Source organism: Heteronotia binoei, chromosome 4 (assembly GCF_032191835.1).
Source record: "Heteronotia binoei isolate CCM8104 ecotype False Entrance Well chromosome 4, APGP_CSIRO_Hbin_v1, whole genome shotgun sequence".
Taxonomy (NCBI): Eukaryota; Metazoa; Chordata; class Lepidosauria; order Squamata; family Gekkonidae; genus Heteronotia; species Heteronotia binoei.
Genome location: NC_083226.1, coordinates 129,896,720 through 129,915,247, shown reverse-complemented (window position 1 = coordinate 129,915,247; position 18,528 = coordinate 129,896,720). Strand labels below are relative to the sequence as shown.

General features: G+C 42.7%; 1 protein-coding gene across 1 annotated transcript in view; it reads left to right on the top strand.

The window, feature by feature from the left end:
- VCAN (versican) overlaps positions 1-18,528 on the top strand; it is a 237,927-nt gene that overhangs the window by 154,304 nt on the left and 65,095 nt on the right. The window contains exon 9 of the mRNA XM_060235736.1: positions 1,753-1,866. Within this exon, the coding sequence (XP_060091719.1) occupies positions 1,753-1,866 (114 nt within the window). The remainder of the gene's footprint in view (positions 1-1,752; positions 1,867-18,528) is intronic.

Below are 18,528 nucleotides of genomic sequence, written 5' to 3'. Positions count from 1 at the left end.
ATGATGTCCTATGTTGTCCAGTGGCAACTTGTGAAATAGGAGATGGCAGAACATGAAAGAAAACAACATGGCTAAAAAATGCTGATGCTTCTGCCTTTCAACTGGCAAAACTTCAGCAGTAAGTTATACAGCAAGTAGACTTTATGGATATTCCAGAAAGAAGAATTAGGAACCCTCCATGATTGACTGGATAAAAAGAAGGAACAAAACAATACAACTCATGAGAAAAAAGATCACAAGAAAAATTTTAACAAGTACTTCAGGAATATCCATTGAGAATTGAGGCATATACATTGGGAATTGAGGCATATACATTGTACAGAATAGGAAATCAAATTATATGGTGTACAGCAAGACTTACAAAAGATTCTGACTGAATTAAGCAGGTAGAAGGAGTGCTACTATGGTTTTCAGTCCCCAATCGGGGGCAGAGGATAGGAAAGAGTTAGCTAGAACCTGAGTATGGAGTGGAGTTGCTGCTCTTGTTTTGTTCCTGTCTGAAGCAGCTGGTTGAAATAACAGCAGATGGCTACATTTAGCAACTCCCATGAGTAAATTTTCTTAGTGAGATCATAATAGTGTGGGCTTGCAAATTCTGTTTATTTTGTCTGCTTTGTGTGTGTGTTCCACTTAAAAAAAGCCATGCTTGGAAATGCTTCCAAAGCCTGACAAGGGGACTTGTGGGGGTATGACAGTGTTCACTTTCATTTAGTGGAAGTGCAGCTGCCTGGGTAGGTAAAAAAAGAGGCTGTGGAAATGAAGACTGTATTCAGGGGGACTGTACTGCTGTATTTTTGTTTGTTGATTTAGGGAATGGGAAAGTCTACTGGCTCCGATCTCAAAGTCCCCTGGCTCCACCTCAGATATTTCTTGAGTTGGACCTGGCAACCCTAACAAAGGCTACTAGTATCTCTGTAAAAGTTATTTTCAGTGATAGTGTCAGATTAGTGAAACTTTAAAGGTAAGAGCTCTGGAAGGGTTTAATGTGCTCTAAAATATTCATAACTACCAGAAATTGCCCACTCAACTCCCAATGTCATCTTTGGTAACAAAGATCTGATCTATTGAATAAAGTCTTGAGGGCTGGTTTTTGCAGGCAGATTTACTGAAACATGCACTGAATGACTGACTGGGCTTTTTGTTGGTTTGGTTAGCACATTGAAACACTGAAATAAGAGACAGATACCAGTAAGGGTGAGCAATTGACTCTGGGGCCAGCCATCTTTGATATCCTATTTGTTGAAGCTTCTGTTTTACAAAGTTCAGGAAATGGTTGGTTCCAGTTGCATTATATTAACAGGCTAATATACATATCTAAGAAATGAAATATATACATTGTGTAGTACTTGTGCAGTTGCGGGTTGTAACAAGTTGGGCAGTTCACAGAGATAATTATCCAGGTTAAAAAGAAGAATGAGCAGTGACACTCTTGCCTCAAACAGTACAAGTTACATCAGGTAGAAACTGAGATTGTAGATGACAGACCTAATGGTCTTAATGAATTTTTTTAAATGAGGTATATAGAATTTATTTAGAACTACTCTCACCATCCTAAGATGTAAATATTGTAGTAAATGTTGAAGACAGTAGTTAGGATCTTAGTATTGCAATACCTGACTTCTATTTATGGATATCCCTTGTAAATGATTTTAGTGCAAATATTATTTTCTTTTTCAACTTTTTCAATAGTGATAACTCTCTATTGAAATATTATTATTATTATTATTATTATTATTATTATTATTTGGACAGATGTTGATGATTGTCAGTCAAGTCCTTGCAGAAATGGAGCCACATGCATAGATGGAGATAACACATTTACTTGCATTTGTCTTCCAAGTTACGTTGGGGCTCTTTGTGAAAAAGGTAAGAGATCAATTTTTAATTTATGCTAAACTTGGTTCCACTTAAAGTGTAATCAAATATGCAATCAGGTAGGAGAAAGAAGTGATGACATAAATATGAATTATTTGCAGAAGTATTCTGGTTAGTCAGATTTTGAAGACTGGAACCTTTCTGCCTCCCCTCCCCCAGTAATTAAATGCTGTATGTCTTTAACTTTAACAAGGTGTTGGTTATTACCTTTAAAGCCCTATATGGCCTAGGACCTGCCTACCTTAGGGACCATCTCTCCCCACACGTTCCCCAGAGAGTACTACGCTCAGGTTCACAAAACCTGTTGGTAGTCCCCGGGCCAAAGGAGGCCCGGCTAAAATCCACCAGGGATCGGGCCTACTCAATAACGGCACCTTATTGGTGGAACCAGCTGCCGGAGGAGGTGCGGGCCCTGCGGGATCTAGGGCAATTCCGCAGGGCCTGTAAGACAGTCCTCTTCCGGCAGGCCTATGACATTAACTGACAATGTAAAATATCTTGGATGGAACAAAATGTATCTATAGGCCGCCGGTTTTATTCTATCTTGTTTTTATTAATTTATGGTTTAATTGTATTTTTAAATGTTTAAACTGAAGTTGTTTTAATTATTATGTTGTAAGCCGCCCTGAGACACTCAGGTGAGAAGGGCGGGGTATAAATCTTAATATAAATAAATAAATAAATAAACTAAAGTAAATATACAGGAGGGATAGGAAACTGGGAATTCTTATGAACTTCTGTGATGTAGTGAATAGAATGCTTGATTAGGATTAGGGCATTTGATTAGGACATTTCAGAGAGCTCTGAGAGAGAGCAGAGAATAAGTGATATAAGGGTGAGGTTTGGCTTTCTAAGCAGCTGGGGAAGTTGCTGAGAATTTCTGAGTTTGTGTAACTGCTAAAAATTCTGAGTTTGTGGTTGCTGGGGAACTACTGTCTGTTTGGTTTGAGTGGGCTGAAGGTGATTGAAGGTGATTGTTGCTGATTGTTTAGGAGTGGCTGTGTTCCCCACCCTCTTTGCACTATTAAGCTGCGCCTTGCCAGAGGCACAAGCCGAAGGGCGAGAGCTAAAGGGCTCTTGGCCTATGGCTCTTATCCTGAGGGCTGTGTAAGGACCAGGAATCCAGATCCCTATTTTCCTTGTATTCCCAATATGGTAAGTAGACCCTCCAGAAGGCGAGCCACATAAACAAACAGGATTTAAAAGGGGACTGTATATTTTTAAAAAGTGATCATGAAAGTAGAATGCCAGTGGGGGGAAGGGGCTTTCCAGTGTTTTGCACTGAGTGTCACATGTATGACTATCTGCCCACAGGACAGAAGTCTTGGGTGTGTGCTCGATGCAAGGAGCTCCTGGTCCTCAGGGAACGAGTTCGTACCCTTGAGGCCAAGGTGACTGACCTGGAGAAGCAGAGACAATCAGTTAGGCACTTGAAGAAGACTCTTGGGGATGTATTAGATGAACCCACTCTGAAAGTGGCAGCCCCGTTGCTGCCAGGGAGTATGAGGGTCGAGAGGGAACAGGGCACTGCGCTGAGGATAAGGGGAATGCGCCCTCGGGACCTCTTCTTCAGTTGGTGAGCGGGTATCCTTTTGCACCAAGGAACCTTCCCTGGGCAGGAAGACAGGGGGGGGGGGTGGTCTTGGTAGTTGGTGATTCAATCCTTAGGCAAGTAGACAGCTGGGTGGCAAAACCACATACTGACCATATGGTTACTTGCCTGCCTGGTGCGAAGATAGCAGACATTACGCGTGTAGTAGATAGGCTGATAGACAGTGCTGGGGAGGAGTCAGTGGTCGTGATGCATGTTGGCACCAATGATGTGGGGAAATGGAGTCGTGAGGTCCTGGAGGAAAAATTTAGGCTGCTAGGCAGAAGATGTAAGGCCAGGACCTCCAAGGTAGCCTTCTCAGAAGTGCTATCTGTTCCACGTGCAGGGCTGAAGAGACAGGCACAAATTAGAAGTCTCAATGTGTGGATGAGACGATGGTGTAGGGAGGAAGGGTTTATGTTTGTTAGGCTCTGGGATGCTTTCTGGAACAATCAGGAGCTGTACAAAAGAGACGGTCTCCACTTGTTCCCAGATGGAACCAAGCTGTTGGCACTTAAAATCAAAAAGCTAGCAGAGCAGTTTTTAAACTAAATCTAGGGGGAAAGCCGACAGGAGATGAAATGTCTCTGGTTCAGGAAGACTCATCTCAAAGAGATGAAGGGTTAGCTGTTACTTTTCCTGGATAATGGATCAGAGTTGTCCACTGAGATGGTGACAAACAGTATGGAGTGTCTGCCAAAGTCTCGAGGCAGCAGGAGGAAGGTTGTGGGCCTAACCTGCCTGGGAAATTATAGATGTTTGTATACAAATGCTAGAAGTGTTCGAAGTAAAATTGGTGAGTTGGAATGTTTAGTGTTGGGGGAAAATGTAGACATTGTGGGAATTTCAGAAACTTGGTGGAATGAGGAGAATCAGTGGGACACGGTGATTCCTGGATATAAGTTATACCGGAAGGATAGGGAGGGAAGGGTTGGAGGTGGGGTGGCTCTGTAAGTCAGAGAGGATATACGGTCCAGTAAGACTGAGGTCAGAGAATTAGATTCCCTTCTAGAAATGCTTTGGGTTGAAATAGAGGGCCCAAGAGGCAATTTAACTATGGGAGTTTGTTATCGCCCACCAAATCAAAAGACAGAGAATGACTATAATATGATGGAAGGCTTAAAGATGGTGGCTAGATGAAAAAACTGTGTCATCATAGGTGATTTTAACTGCCCGCAGATTGATTGGGTCAATATGTGTTCTGGTCGAGAGAAAGAGATTGAGTTTCTAGATGCTCTCAATGACTGTGCTATGGAGCAGATGGTCACAGAACCTACCAGGGGTGCAGTGATCCTGGATTTGGTCCTTAGTAATTCCCAAGACATGATGAGAGATGTAAAAGTGATTGCACCGCTTGGGAGCAGTGACCATAACATTATTGATTTCACCATTTGTATAAATAGGGAGTTGCCCCAAAAAACCAGCACAACCACGTTTAACTTTAAAGGGGTAAATACTCTGAGATGAGAAGGCATGTGAAGAGGAAACTGAAAGGAAAGGTAAATACAGTCAAAACCCTTGGGGAAGCTTGGAGGCTATTTAAAACTACAATCCTAGAAGCTCAGATAAAATATCTACCACAAGTTAGGAAAGGCACAAACAGGTATAAGAAAAGGCCTGCAGGGTTAACAAACAAAGTAATGGAAGCTGTAAAAGGTAAGAAGGACTCCTTTAAGCCATGGAAAGCTAGTCCAAGTGAGATTAATAAAAGGGAACACAGGCTGTGGCAAATCAAATGCAAGACTGTGATCAGGCAGGCAAAAAGGGACTATGAGGAGCATATTGCAAAAAACATAAAGACCAACAATAAAAATTTCTTCAAATATATTAGAAGAAGGAAACCAGCCAGGGAGGCAGTGGGGCCCTTGGATGACCATGGGGTAAAAGGATTACTGAAGGAGAATAGGGAAATGGCTGAGAAGCTGAATGCATTTTTGCCTTCGTCTTCACTATGTAAGATGAGAAGTGTTTGCCTGCTCCAGAACCACTTATATTGGAAGAGGTGTTGAAAGAACTGAGCCAGATTGAGGTGACAAGAGAGGAGGTCCTATAACTAAAAGATGAATTTAAAACTAATAAGTTACCATATCCGGATGGCATACATCCAAGAGTTCTGAAAGAATTCAAAGTTGAACTTGTGGATCTTCTGAGAAAAATATGTAATCTTTCATTGAAATCTGCCTCCGTTCCTGAGGACTGGAAGGTAGCAAATGTCACCCCCATCTTTAAAAAGGGTTCCAGAGGAGATCCGGGAAACTACATGCCAGTCAGTCTGACTTCAATACCGGGAAAGTTGGTAGAAACCATTATCAAGGACAGAATGAGTACGCACATTGATGAACACGAGTTATTGAGGAAGACTCAGCATGGGTTCAGTAACCTGTTACATTTCTTTGAGGGAGTGAACAAACATGTGGACAAAGGAGACCCAATAGATATTGTTTACCTTGACTTCCAGAAAGCTTTTGATAAAGTTCTTCATCAAAGGCTCTTTAGTAAGCTCGAGAATCATGGAGTAAAAGGACAGGTCCTCTTGTGATCAAAAATGGGCTAATTAATACTGGGTCCCATTAATACTGGCTCCTTGCCTGTGTGCCTGGCTTCAGCTGTGATGCTTAAAGCAAGCGCTGGGATCGGAGGGCGGAGGGAATGATCCCAGCACTTGCTTTAAGCATCAGAGGTGGAGCCAGGCAGGCAGACAAGGAGGAAGCACGCTGCCCTCTCCACAGCCGGCGCTCGCGAAGCTCTGGGTTTGCGGAGGGGGCGGGTGCTTCCTCCTTGCCTGTGTGCCTGGCTTCAGCTGTGATATATATATTTGGCCACTATGTGATACAGAGTGTTGGACTGGATGGGCCATTGGCCTGATCCAACATGGCTTCTTTCATGTTCTTATGTTAGGATACAGAAAACTCAGGTTTGAATCCGTATTCTGCCTGGATATATGTTGGGTGACCTTGGGCCAGTCATACACACTCATCCTGACCTTCCTCACTGGTTTAGAGGAGAGGAGAACAATGTAAGCCACACTGGGTCTCAACTGGGGAGGAAAACAAACTATGAATGAAGTAATTAGTTAATTACATTATTCTATGGCTAGTGGAAATCTAGAAGCCACATGACAGCTACTCATCTTACCCAAATGGACTCAGAGAAAGAGAATTAGCTTTAAAAGGTCTCCAGAGAGGAATAACGCAGGACCTTATAAGTCTGTTTATCCCTGGGTGGATCTTTGCGGGGATGCCCCAAAATAAAATTGTGAAGAAAGAAAGTGAAAGAATGAATGTAAACACAAACAGCTTTGCTGTATACAAAGTAAAATAAAAAGAATAAAAGTGTAAAGAACCAACAGTAGGCACCTGAGAATGAATTCCCTAAGTAACCACACACAGGCACACTCAACAAGAGGGCACACATAAAAGCCAGGGGTGGGGGAGAAGCTGGAGAATTTTAGAAAAGGGACATTCTAATCTTAATGTCTGGAGAGGTTGGACACAGCTGAGGTCCAACGAGCAGAGTGAGGAGACAGCTAAGGAAGGAGAAAAAGGCTGTGAAGTGTAGCAGGGGTTCTCAGTAGGAAACCAGAGTTCTGACCAGAGGAGATCTGGACCAGGGATCTGAGGAATCATTTGCTATGAAGTGGGGTCTTTCTATATGGTCAGAAGATCCCCAGGGTAGGTGGGATTAGGGCTATTCTGGTTTTAGATTGTGTCAAGATAAAAAGTTTGAATCTAACTGGCTGATTAACATACTTTATTTAGGTTGAAGTGAGCCAGATCTGCCTAGACACAAAAGTTTGGGTAAGTCAAGATAGCTCCTGAAAGAGGATGGAGCATAAATTAATGACTTAAGTACCCTTCTTCATTGGGTAAAAAAGGGGGGAAAAGAGAACCTGGTTAATAAAATAGCAACTTCCTTGGGTTGGGCAGACATCTCTGAGGTTTGCCAGGATATTCTCATGTTGAAAAGTCTTTTGTTATTTATTTATTTATTTGATTTTTAGCCCACCCTTCCTGTAGAACAGGCTCAGGGAGGGTTACATCATAAAACAGTCAACAGTAAAAATGATAAAAGACCAGTTTAAAATATATAAAATCTAAAATTAGACAGATTAAGATGGCAGATTCTTCCTCACAGTTGTGACCTATTGTCCAGGTCCAGCAGATCTTGTAGCACTGGGTTGGAATGAGAGAGGAGGCCGATAACAAGTGACGCCCACTGCCTCAGCTGAAAGCTTGGCGAAAGAGCTCTGTTTTACAGGCCCTGCGGAATTGAAGCAGATCCCGCAGGGCCTGGATCTCCAGGGGGAGCTCATTCCACTAGGCAGGAGCCAGGACTGGAAAAGCCCTAGTCCTCGACGGGGCCAAATGGACGTCTCTGGGGCCGGGTATTATCAGAAGTGTTTGGTTTGCTGATCGTAAGGCTCTACGGGGCTCATACAGGGAGAGGTGGTCCTGAAGGTATGGTCATAAAGTCCATATAGGACTTTAAAGGTAAGTACCAGCATCTTTAACCGGATCCAGTACTCAATGGGTAGCCAGTGCAGTTCATGCAGCACAGGATGGATCCGTGCCCATACGGGCGACAAAGTCAACATCTGTGCAGCATCGTTCTGCACCAGCTGGAGTTTCCGGAGGAGGATCAAGGGCAGCCCCATGTAGAGAGAATTACAATAATCTAGCCTGGAAGTGAACATTGCATGGGTTACTGTGGCCAGGTTGAGGTGGTTGAGATACGGGACCAACTGTCTGACCTGCCTCAGATGGAAAAAGACCGATCTGGCAGTGGTGGTAACTTGGGCTTCTATGATTAGAGAGGCATCCAGAAATACCACAAAGATTTTCACCCTTGATGCAGGTGACAATGGAGTCCCATCAAAGCACGGGAGCCTGATCTCTGATCCCAGTCCCTTATAACCTAGGCACAGCATCTCCATCTTTGATGGATTCAATTTCAGCTGGCTGTTGCAACCAGCCAGCCACAGCTTCCAATGCCCTATCCAATTCCTCTGGGGCTGAATCTGGGTGGCCATCCATCAGCAGATGGAGCTGGGTGTCATCTGCATATTGATGACACCCCAGCCCATACCTCCGGATGATCTGGGCAAGGGGGCACATGTAGATGTTGAATAACATTGGAGAGATAATTGCTCCCTGTGGCACACCATATTGTAATGGGTGCTGCTGGGATAGTTCACCCCCAAGCACCACCCTCTGTCCCTGACCTTGGAGAAAGGAGACCAGCCATTGTAGGGCCAGCCCCCATATCCCTGCGTCGGTGAGGCGGTGGGCCAACACTTCATGGTTGACCGTATCAAATGCTGCTGACAGATCAAGAAGGATCAGCAGCGCCGAACCGCCTCGATCCAGATGCCTCCAGAGATCATCCACCAAGGTGACCAACACCATCTCTGTCCCATGGGCAGGGTGGAAGCTGGAGTGGAAGGGATCCAGGACAACAGCGTCCTCCAAGAAAGCCTGAAGCTGCGTTGCCACCGCCCTCTCCACTACCTTACCCAGGAACAGCAAGTTCGAAACTGGGCAGTAGTTTGCTAGGACCGTAGGGTCCAGAGAAGGTTTCTTCAGGAGAGGATGGATCACTGCCTCCTTCAAAGCCCCCGGGAATGCCCCTGTTGAGAGGGACAAACTGATGATCTCCCTTGGGGGAATTCGTATGCCGTCACTGCAGGCTTTAACCAGCCATGACGGACAAGTATCAAGGGGGCAAGTGTTGGGTTTCACAGCAGCCAGAGTCTTTTCAACTTCATCCTGGGAGAGCAGGCTGAAATGGTCCAAAACTGGACCTGAAGACGAGCAAGAGGCTTCCAGTTCCATTATTGTATCAATTGTGGCTGGAAGATTGCAGCGGAGTGATAAGACTTTATCTGCAAAATAATCTGCGAAACCACACAGCCTATATCCAATTCCCTAGTGTTTGGCATGCCCTGAGACAAAGATGTTAAGGACCGAATTAGTCTAAATAATTGAACTGGGCACGATTTTGCAGAAGCGATAGAGGCAGCATAGAACTCCTCCTTTGCTGACTTTATTGCCATCTCATAGGTCTTCATAAACAATCTATAAGATGTTCTTGTAGCTTCATCTCGGACCTTCTGCCACACTCCCTCTAGTTGTCTCAGATCCCATTTCATCTGCCTCAGCTCCGGGGAATACCAAGGAGTCAAGTTGGTATGGGGGCGGAGAGGGCGCCAGGGAGCGACCACATCAATGGGTTCAGAAACACAGCCATGCTAGACTTCCATCAGCGTATTGAGAGTGAAATGAAGTTTTATTGAGAAGTCTTATTCTTATTGAGAACCCTTAATGGTGATCAGTATATTCTGATGGCCATTATAGCTTTTAACGCTAAAACAATCCCTCAGATTTTATTGGGGTACCCATTTCTGTACCCTTGGATTACATAATTGATAGTCCCCAGGTTCCTCTGAATTAGCCCAACTTTGTTTAAATATCAACTTCCTCTGAAACCCTGGGTGATATCACCATTATTGGCAGATTCTGATTCAGAAATAACTTTCTCTGTCACAAAATACCTGACAGTAGTGATCTCTCTTAAACACAGAGAAATGTGCCTGTATCAACCATAAATGAAATGATGGCCTAGTCTACATGATCTAATGGGGGTCTTAATTTATAATTAATTCCAAATTCTTGAGATTTATTTATCATATCATTTTTCTATATTTATCCTATTGGGATATTTTATCTTCTATTTTAATATGTATTGAAAGTCTCCTATGTTGCAATATTTGTAATATCATGATGGTCTTTGATGATTATATAATGTATTTTGGTATATTTCTAATTGTTTTATGCAATATTTCATGTTCTAATTCTTAACTGCTGTTGCAAGATTGAGACCTCTGGTCAAAGAGCTAATAAATAAAAGAAAAGGGGAACCCTGAGCTGTGAGAAATTACACATAGTCAGTTTTGTAATGCCAGTGCACCCTTCTTCATCCTTGGGATTTTACAATGTCATGGCTGCACCCGAGTGACTTTATGAGACTCCCCAAGTTTCAGATCCCTTTGGCACTTAGTTTGTAAAAGGGAGTGCCTATTAAAACAACTAAGTCCAAGATAAGAGGGTGACCCTACTAGCCAAGGCGGTCTTGGCTGGTGGAAGTGGCAGGGTCTTCACATTTGTGCTGTAAAACAATTCATGCAACCATAATTGCCCTAGAACTCTTATGCAAGTAGACAGCCAGTCTGGTGTAGTGGTTAAGTGTGCAGACTCTTATCTGGGAGAACTGAGTTTGATTCCTGAATCCTCCTCATGCACCTGCTGATGTGATCTTGAGTCAGTCACAGGTTCTTGCAGAGCTGTTCCTCTCAAGAACAGTTTCTGTCAGAGCTCTCTCAGCTCCACCTACCTCACAACACAAGGTGTCTGTTGTAAGGGATTTTTCTTCTTCTTCTTCTCCTCCTCCTCAAGAAAAAGACCATGGTAGCCACTTACACTAAATCAAACTTGTTGTATCCCCACTTATTTGTGCAAGGCATTATGAAACCAATTTCTGGATACTGTAATATATAGAAAAGTTAGTTGTTACATGAGGTCTTGCAGCAGTGGAGCTGTACTAAGTTCCTTTCTGTTTTGACTTAAGTTCCTTTCTGTTTCAACTTTCTGTTTCAACTCTTGATACAAGCCAGTGAAAAGATTAATGGAAGTGAGGTGGCCAGCTGAATCAAACTACTTTTGTGGCTCCATTCGTTGTGCCCGTTAGAAGAGTAAGAGGACGTGGCAGCGTTTATAGCATCCTGGAAAATGTTTGATATCAATATGTTTAAAATCAAGTGACTATCCCTTATTATTACATGAAAAATTGTACATATAATTCTTCATCCCACTTTACACAGTGGTCAATCAATTGCCCTGGAGGGCCAGCAAACAGTCTCCCTGGTGTTCCTTCCTAGCACCAGTACTAGTAGAAAGAAATTTACTTCTTCTGTATGTGGAGGCTCTCTGAAGTCACAGTGACCAATGGCCAATAAACACTTCATGGATCTATTTTCTCTGAATCTTTTAAATTTTTCATTTTGTCTGTCTTGACTCTGTTGCATGTCAAAAGCACCAGGTGTCCCTGAGTTCTAGTATGAGAAGGGGGGGGGGGATTCTTTCTGCTTTCTCCAGCCCATTTATAATTTTAATGTAGCCTTGGACAATATATTGTAAAATTTTAAAGTGAACTTAAGTTTACCCAAACTCCCCATGCCACTCCCCATAAATTTACTCACACTCCCCATCTACACTTTACCCCTAGCAAGCTGGGTACTCATTTTACCCACCTCGGAAGCATGGAAGGCTGAGTCAGCCTTGAGCTGGTTACCTGATCCCGGCTTCTGCTGGGATCGAACTCAGGTCATAAGCAGAGCTTGGACTACAGTATTGCAGCTGACCACTCTGTGCCACAGGGCCCCAATAGTGTGGTGTTTTAGACTCACTTAGAATCAGCCTCAGCACAGCAATACTTTTCCTTGTTCTTTAGATTTTTTTTTCCAAATTGACATTTTTGTTTCATCCATTCCTTTCAATGGGACTGCTGTTAATTTTGATGTGTAACCAGATTTTCATTAATGCACATTTATATAATGCTAAATCTGTATTCAGCAGCCTGAATAGCCCAGACTAGTCTAATCTCATTGAAACTTGGAAGTTATGCACGGTTGGCCATAGTTAGTACTTGAATGGGAGACCACCAAGGAAGACCTAGATTGCTATGTAGAAGAAGCCAATAGCACATCACATCTGTTCATCTTATGAGTCAGTTGCTACTTGATTAATAATGAATAACCATGAATAATTATTAATATGAATAATTATTAATTATGAAGACTATATTCGATGTTGCATCCCCAAACTGCAGAGGAAGAGTATGGGAGCTAAATGAGCAAGGGAAATTTTGGCTACCTGGAGCTGAAGTTGTATGAAAGCATATGTCAAACATCTGTATTGCTCACATGGTATTGAAGTTAACGTGTCAACCTTATCTTACAGTTTCTATAGCTTTTAGGCATGACTGGATTGTAACTCTCAAATTATTTGTTAAAAAATTAGATTGTCCTTTTTTTGAAAAGGAAATTCCTGTATTCTCTCATCCTTTTGTGAGAGTTTTATTGGAGGATTTTAAAAACCTTTCTAATATAGGGCAACTTAGGGTTGCCAGGTAACCCTTTACAACCAGCAAGGAGGTGTAGGGTGGGACATACTGGCAGCAGGGAAGGCCTAGCTTCCCAGAGTTTCAGCCATGTTGCTGGCAATATGATGATAATCCAATTTTTGGACAAAGCATCTGTAACAGAAGCTGTTTTTAACAGAGTTTTTGTTGAAATACCAGAGCATATCTACTTAGCTGGCAACGTGATGATGTCACTTCTAGCATGTACCAAAAGTTGTATTGTTGTATTGCTGGCAAAATGGCTAAAACAATGAGCTAAGCCTCCTGACTGCTTAAAGCCCCCCATTCCGGGCAGCTGACTTGTGGTGGTGGGTGGGGCCAGGGGAAATCATCTGTCCTCAGGGGGGCCTGGCAACCCTAGGGCAACAGCACAACATATGTCTGTAAATGCATGACAAAAAAAAAAAAAGACTATTTCAAAACTAACCCAACGTATACAAACATTTTTTTTCAGCAAGCAAGGAATAATTTTGAAGGGAGTTATTTTATAACACAGAAAAGCATAATCTATCTCGTACACTACAGAATCAAACAAATGCTTGTAGGTTTCCATTCCTTAATAACCCAAATAGTCAAATAGTGCAACCTCTGATAAGGTAAAAAATGGTGCAAGAAGCTGCCTTGAATTGATCACAGTGGCAGAGAAACAAGCAGCCCTGGCTGAACCTTCCTGAAAATAAGAATGTAAAAGAAGAAGCAGCATTGGATGAGATTACTATCAGTTGAACAGAGGAAGTGGAGGCAAGGAGTTGGCTCAGGCTCAAGGATCTGGAGCAAAGTCTGAGCCTGTCCTCTGAAGAAAGAGGGAAGCTGAAGAAGGTGTGTGCATAAAATCACATGCAGACACATCTACACAGACTTCCTTGGATTCTCTCTCTCTGCCACTCACCGGTTCTGCTGTTGTGACTGCAACCTGTACAATTTGCTGGGGAAGTAATAGACGTTTTTTTGTTAGGGTGAACTTTCCGAAGAAAAGGCTTACTTTACTAGTACATATAGGCTCATAGTCGCCTTTACTTTAAGAAATATTAAATGGAAACTTTCAAGCTTTAGAACTGCATTCATTTACAGTGAGTTTTCACTAGATGAGGTAGGACAAGACTCCTGGGATATTTGTGTATTTTGAACAAGTGTAGACAAAAATAACAAGAAGAAAGGTAAGTTTTAGGTTTGTAAAAATCTGTCACAGACTTATAAACAATGAAGATCAAAGCAATTTTTTTAAAAAAACTTTTTTTAATGTAGCCATTTTTAAAAAATGTAGCCAGACAACATCTCTCCCCAGTTAGATTTTCTGTGCTTATGGAGGTCAGATGTCTGGATTTTATGACAGAATATATAGCAATGTAAAATAATAAATTAACATATAGCTCATAAAAGCATCTAGAAACTAAAAATCCTTTCTCAAAGCCCACACTAGATCCTTTTGTGTCTGGATCCTAAATTCTGTGGTTATGAGTCATAAGAAACATATTAACATAATGAACCTCAGAAGATTTTGATTACCATAATTTTGAACTTGCTTTAATATTACTTTTCACCTCCCTCAGAGGTAGAAAGATTAAGTTGCAGAGAAAACACAAGTTTTCATCATAGCTTATGTCCTGTCCAAAAGTAATAACAAAACTTCCAAGAAGAATGAGTTGTAAATTGTAAATGGTGTAAATTTTGCCCCATATCCCCAAGATGTTGTATTTTTTTTTTTAAATCTTGCTTTAACTCAATTTTCTCAGAGTAAGAACTAGAGTGTCCTCTAGATATATTTACATAAATATTGGTAGATTTCAGACTTGCCTTTCATCCTACACCTGCAGGGTAAAAGTCTGTGAATTCACAGGTGCTTTAAAACACACACACAACAAAAGCCATGGGCCTGAAAGGCCTTTTCCTTCTGGTTAATAATAAAACCTCAGGCACAGAAATAGAGACAAAATTCACTACATTTCAGTTTTTCAGTTGCCTGGCATAGCCTGGAAAATTATTGTGAAACCTGTTTTATAAGACAAGAATTTGACAGTGATCATAATAGATGTTGGGACCAACAATGTGGGGAAGAATAGCAGTGGAAGGATCAGAGGTGGAATGAGTCTGAATGCCAGAGAGTGTATAAACTTGAGAATGTGAGAAAAATAGATTTGCTTATAGAAACACTATGGGTGGAAATATTGGACTCAAAAGGAAAATTAACTCTGGGAATTTGTTATCACCTATCAGATAAAATGTTAGAGGATAATTTTAAAATAGCAAAAGAATTAAGCTAGACAAAATAACTGTCATAATAGGTGATTTTAACTAACCACTCATTGATTGGGTTTCTAGATACTCTCAATGACTATGCCATGGAGCAGATAGTCACAGTGCTCAGTACCTGGTGAGAGATGTAGACATGATAGCACCAGTTGGGAACAGTGCCCATAATGCTATTTAGTTTAGTCTTTATATAAATAGGGAATTGCCCAAAAGGACCAGCACCACCACATTTAACTTTATAAGGGGCAACTTCTCTCAAATGAGAGGGCTTGTAAAGAAGAAACTGAAAGGTAAGGAGGGTAAAATCCCTTCAGGAAGCTTGGAGACTATTTAAAACTACTATACTGGAAGCTCAGATACAATATATACTACAGGTTAGGAACAGTATGAATCAGGCCTGTAGCTAACCAGGGGCCCATGGTGCCTGCCCCCCCCCCCCAACAGGTTTTTGGGGCCCCAACCGCTTTCCTATGGCTACCCCCTCCTATGTAATTGTGCCACTGCCCTTTTCATGCCATTTGACAGGCTCTTTAAATCATGCAGGAGGGAGAGGGATGGCCCCCAGTCTCTCCAGCTTTCTGCACTCACCCCATAGGCCCCCAATGGCCCCCCTTGTGACCTCTAGCTATGGAGCTGGTATGAATAGTCATTAAAAAAGGCCTGCATGGTTAGTAAACAATGTAATGGAAGCAGTAAAAGGTAAGGATTCCTCTAAGTGGTAGAAGGCTAGTCCAAGAGAGGTAAACAAAAGGAAGCACAGGCTTTGGCAAATAAAATGTGGTGATCAGACTGGCAAAAAGGGACTATGAGGAACAATGTGCAGAAAACAAATACATTAGAATCAGAAAACCAGACAAGGAAACGGGTGGGGGGGGAGCAGGATTTCTAAAGGATGATGGGGAAATGGCAGAGAAGCAGAATGTATTTTTGCCTCTATCTTCATTATTGAGGAAGATGGGAGATGCTTGTCTACTCCTGAACTGCTGATTTCAGGAGAGGTGTCAAAAGACCTGTGTGAGAAAGAGGTGACAAGACTGATGGACAAATTAAAAACAGATGGCAAAGATCCAAGAGTTCTGAAAGAACCCAAATGTGAACTTGTGGATCTCCTGACAAAAATATGCAATCTATTACTAAAATCTGCCTCCGTTCCCAAGGACTGGATGGTATATAATTTAACTCCCATATTTCAAAAAGGCTCCAGAGGAGATCCAGGAAATTACAGTACAGTTGTCCTAATGTCAGTATGGGGTAAGTTAGTGGAATCTGTCTCCTCAGACAGTGGAATCATCTCCTCAGATGCCAAGATCAACAAGGAGATTGACAACAGGCTGGCAAAGGCAAACCGTGCCTTTGGCCGACTGCACAAAAGAGTGTGGAGCAACAAGCATCTGAAAAAAGGCACAAAGATCAATGTTTACAAAGCGGTTGTGATGACAACCCTCATCTACGGCTCCGAATCGTGGGTTTTATACCGTCATCACCTGCGACTCCTTGAGCGCTTTCATCAGTGCTGCCTTCGCACCATCCTCAACATCCACTGGAGTGACTTTGTGACCAACACTGAAGTCCTCAAGAGGGCGGAGGTTACAAGCATCGAGGCACTGCTGTTGAAGATGCAGCTGCGCTGGGCAGGGCATATTTTTAGGATGGAAAACCACCGCCTTCCCAAGATTGCTCTGTATGGTGAACTTTCCACCGGCCATCGAAATAGAGGGGCACCAAAGAAGAGGTACAAGGACTCCTTGAAGAAATCCCTTGGCACCTGTCGCATCAACCATCACCAGTGGTCTGACCTAGCCTCAGATCGCAAAGCATGGAGGCACACCATCCACCAGGCTGTCTCTTCCTTTGAGAACGCACGCATAGCTGGTCTTGAGGACAAAAGGAGATTGAGGAAGAATCGCACTGCTACAGCACCAACCCCAAATCAGACTTTTCCCTGCAGCCACTGTGGCCGGATCTGCCTGTCCCGCATTGGTCTTGTCAGCCACCAGTGAGCCTGCAGCAGACGTGGACTACAGCACCCTTCTTAAATCTTCGTTCGCGAAGTCAAGCCGAGAGAGAGAGTGGAATCTGTCATTAAATTAGTATGCACATTGATGAACAAAAGCTATTGAGGAAGAATCAGCATGGAATCTGTAATGGAAGATCTTGTTTCAGTAGCCTTCTAGAGTTCTTTGAGGGGATGAACAAACATGTGGACAAGGGTGACCCAGTATATGTTGTTTGTGCAGGTTTCCAGAAAGCTTTTGATAAAGTTCCTCAGAAGTCATGGAATAAGAGGACAAGTCCTTTTGTGGATTAAAAACTAGTTAATTAACAGGAAACAGAGACTGAGTATAAATGGGCAGTTTTCACAATGGAAGGTGATAGTGGGGTATTTCAGGCTCAGTACTAGGTTTTAACTTGTTCATTAATGATTTGGAGTTGGAAGTAAGCTGTGAAGTGGTTAAGTTTTTCAGGGGATGAGAACCATAGACGACTGTGGGGATCTGTTGAGGCTGGATGAGAGAGCATCATCGTGGGAAATGAGGCTCAATGTGAGCAAGTGCAAAGTAATGCAAATTGGAGCAAAAAAAAAAAATCTAACTAAATATTTGTTGATGGGGTCCAAACTGGTGAGGAGAAAGACCATTGAGTCATGGTAGATGACTGATTGAAGATGACAACTCAGTATGCGGCTGCAATAAAAAAAGGCAAATGTTATAATAAAATAAATAAATAAATAAAATTTTTACTTATACCCCGCCCTCCCTGCCGAGGCAGGCTCAGGGCAGCTTACAGGACAAGGCATAAGCCATGTTATAACAATAAAAACAGGATAATACAATTAAATACAATTCACAATTAAAAATTAAATAATCTAAAAACAGTCTAAAACAATATAATTTAGTGGTGCTACTATCTCAGTTGTGTTAAAGATGGCGTGATGCTTATGCCAGGTTCCATCTCAGAAGGCTAGTTGGAAGAGGGCAGTTTTGCATGCGATACGGAATTGATTAAGATCCCTTAGGGCCCGCACCTCTTCTGGCAGCTGGTTCCACCATTGGGGAGCCTTTATAGAGAAGGCCTGTTCTCTAGTTGTTTTTAATTTGGCCTCCTTTGGCCCAGGTACTTCCAGAAGATTTTGTGAACTAGATCGCAGTGCTCTCTGGGGAACATATGGAGAGAGGCGGTCCCTAAGGTAGGCAGGTCCTCGGCCATATAGGGCTTTAAAGGTAATAACCAGCACCTTGTAACAAACTCGGTATACAATTGGCAGCCAGTGCAGTTCCTGCAGCCTAGGCCGCACCTGTTCCCACTGAGGTAGGCCCATTAACAGTCTGGCCGCTGCATTCTGCACTAGCTTCAGTTTCCGGGTTTGGCACAGGGGCAGCCCCATGTAGAGGGCATTACAGTAGTCTAACCTCGAGGTGACTGTTGCATGGATCACTGTTGCCAGGTCACCGCGTTCCAGGAAGGGAGCTAAGTGCCTTGCCCGCCTAAGATGAAAAAAGGTGGATTTGGCAGTGGCTGCTATCTGGGCCTCCATTGTCAATGTTATGCTAGGGATTATCAGGAAGGGGAATGAAAACAAATCGGCCAGTGTCAAAATACCCCTGTATAGATCTATG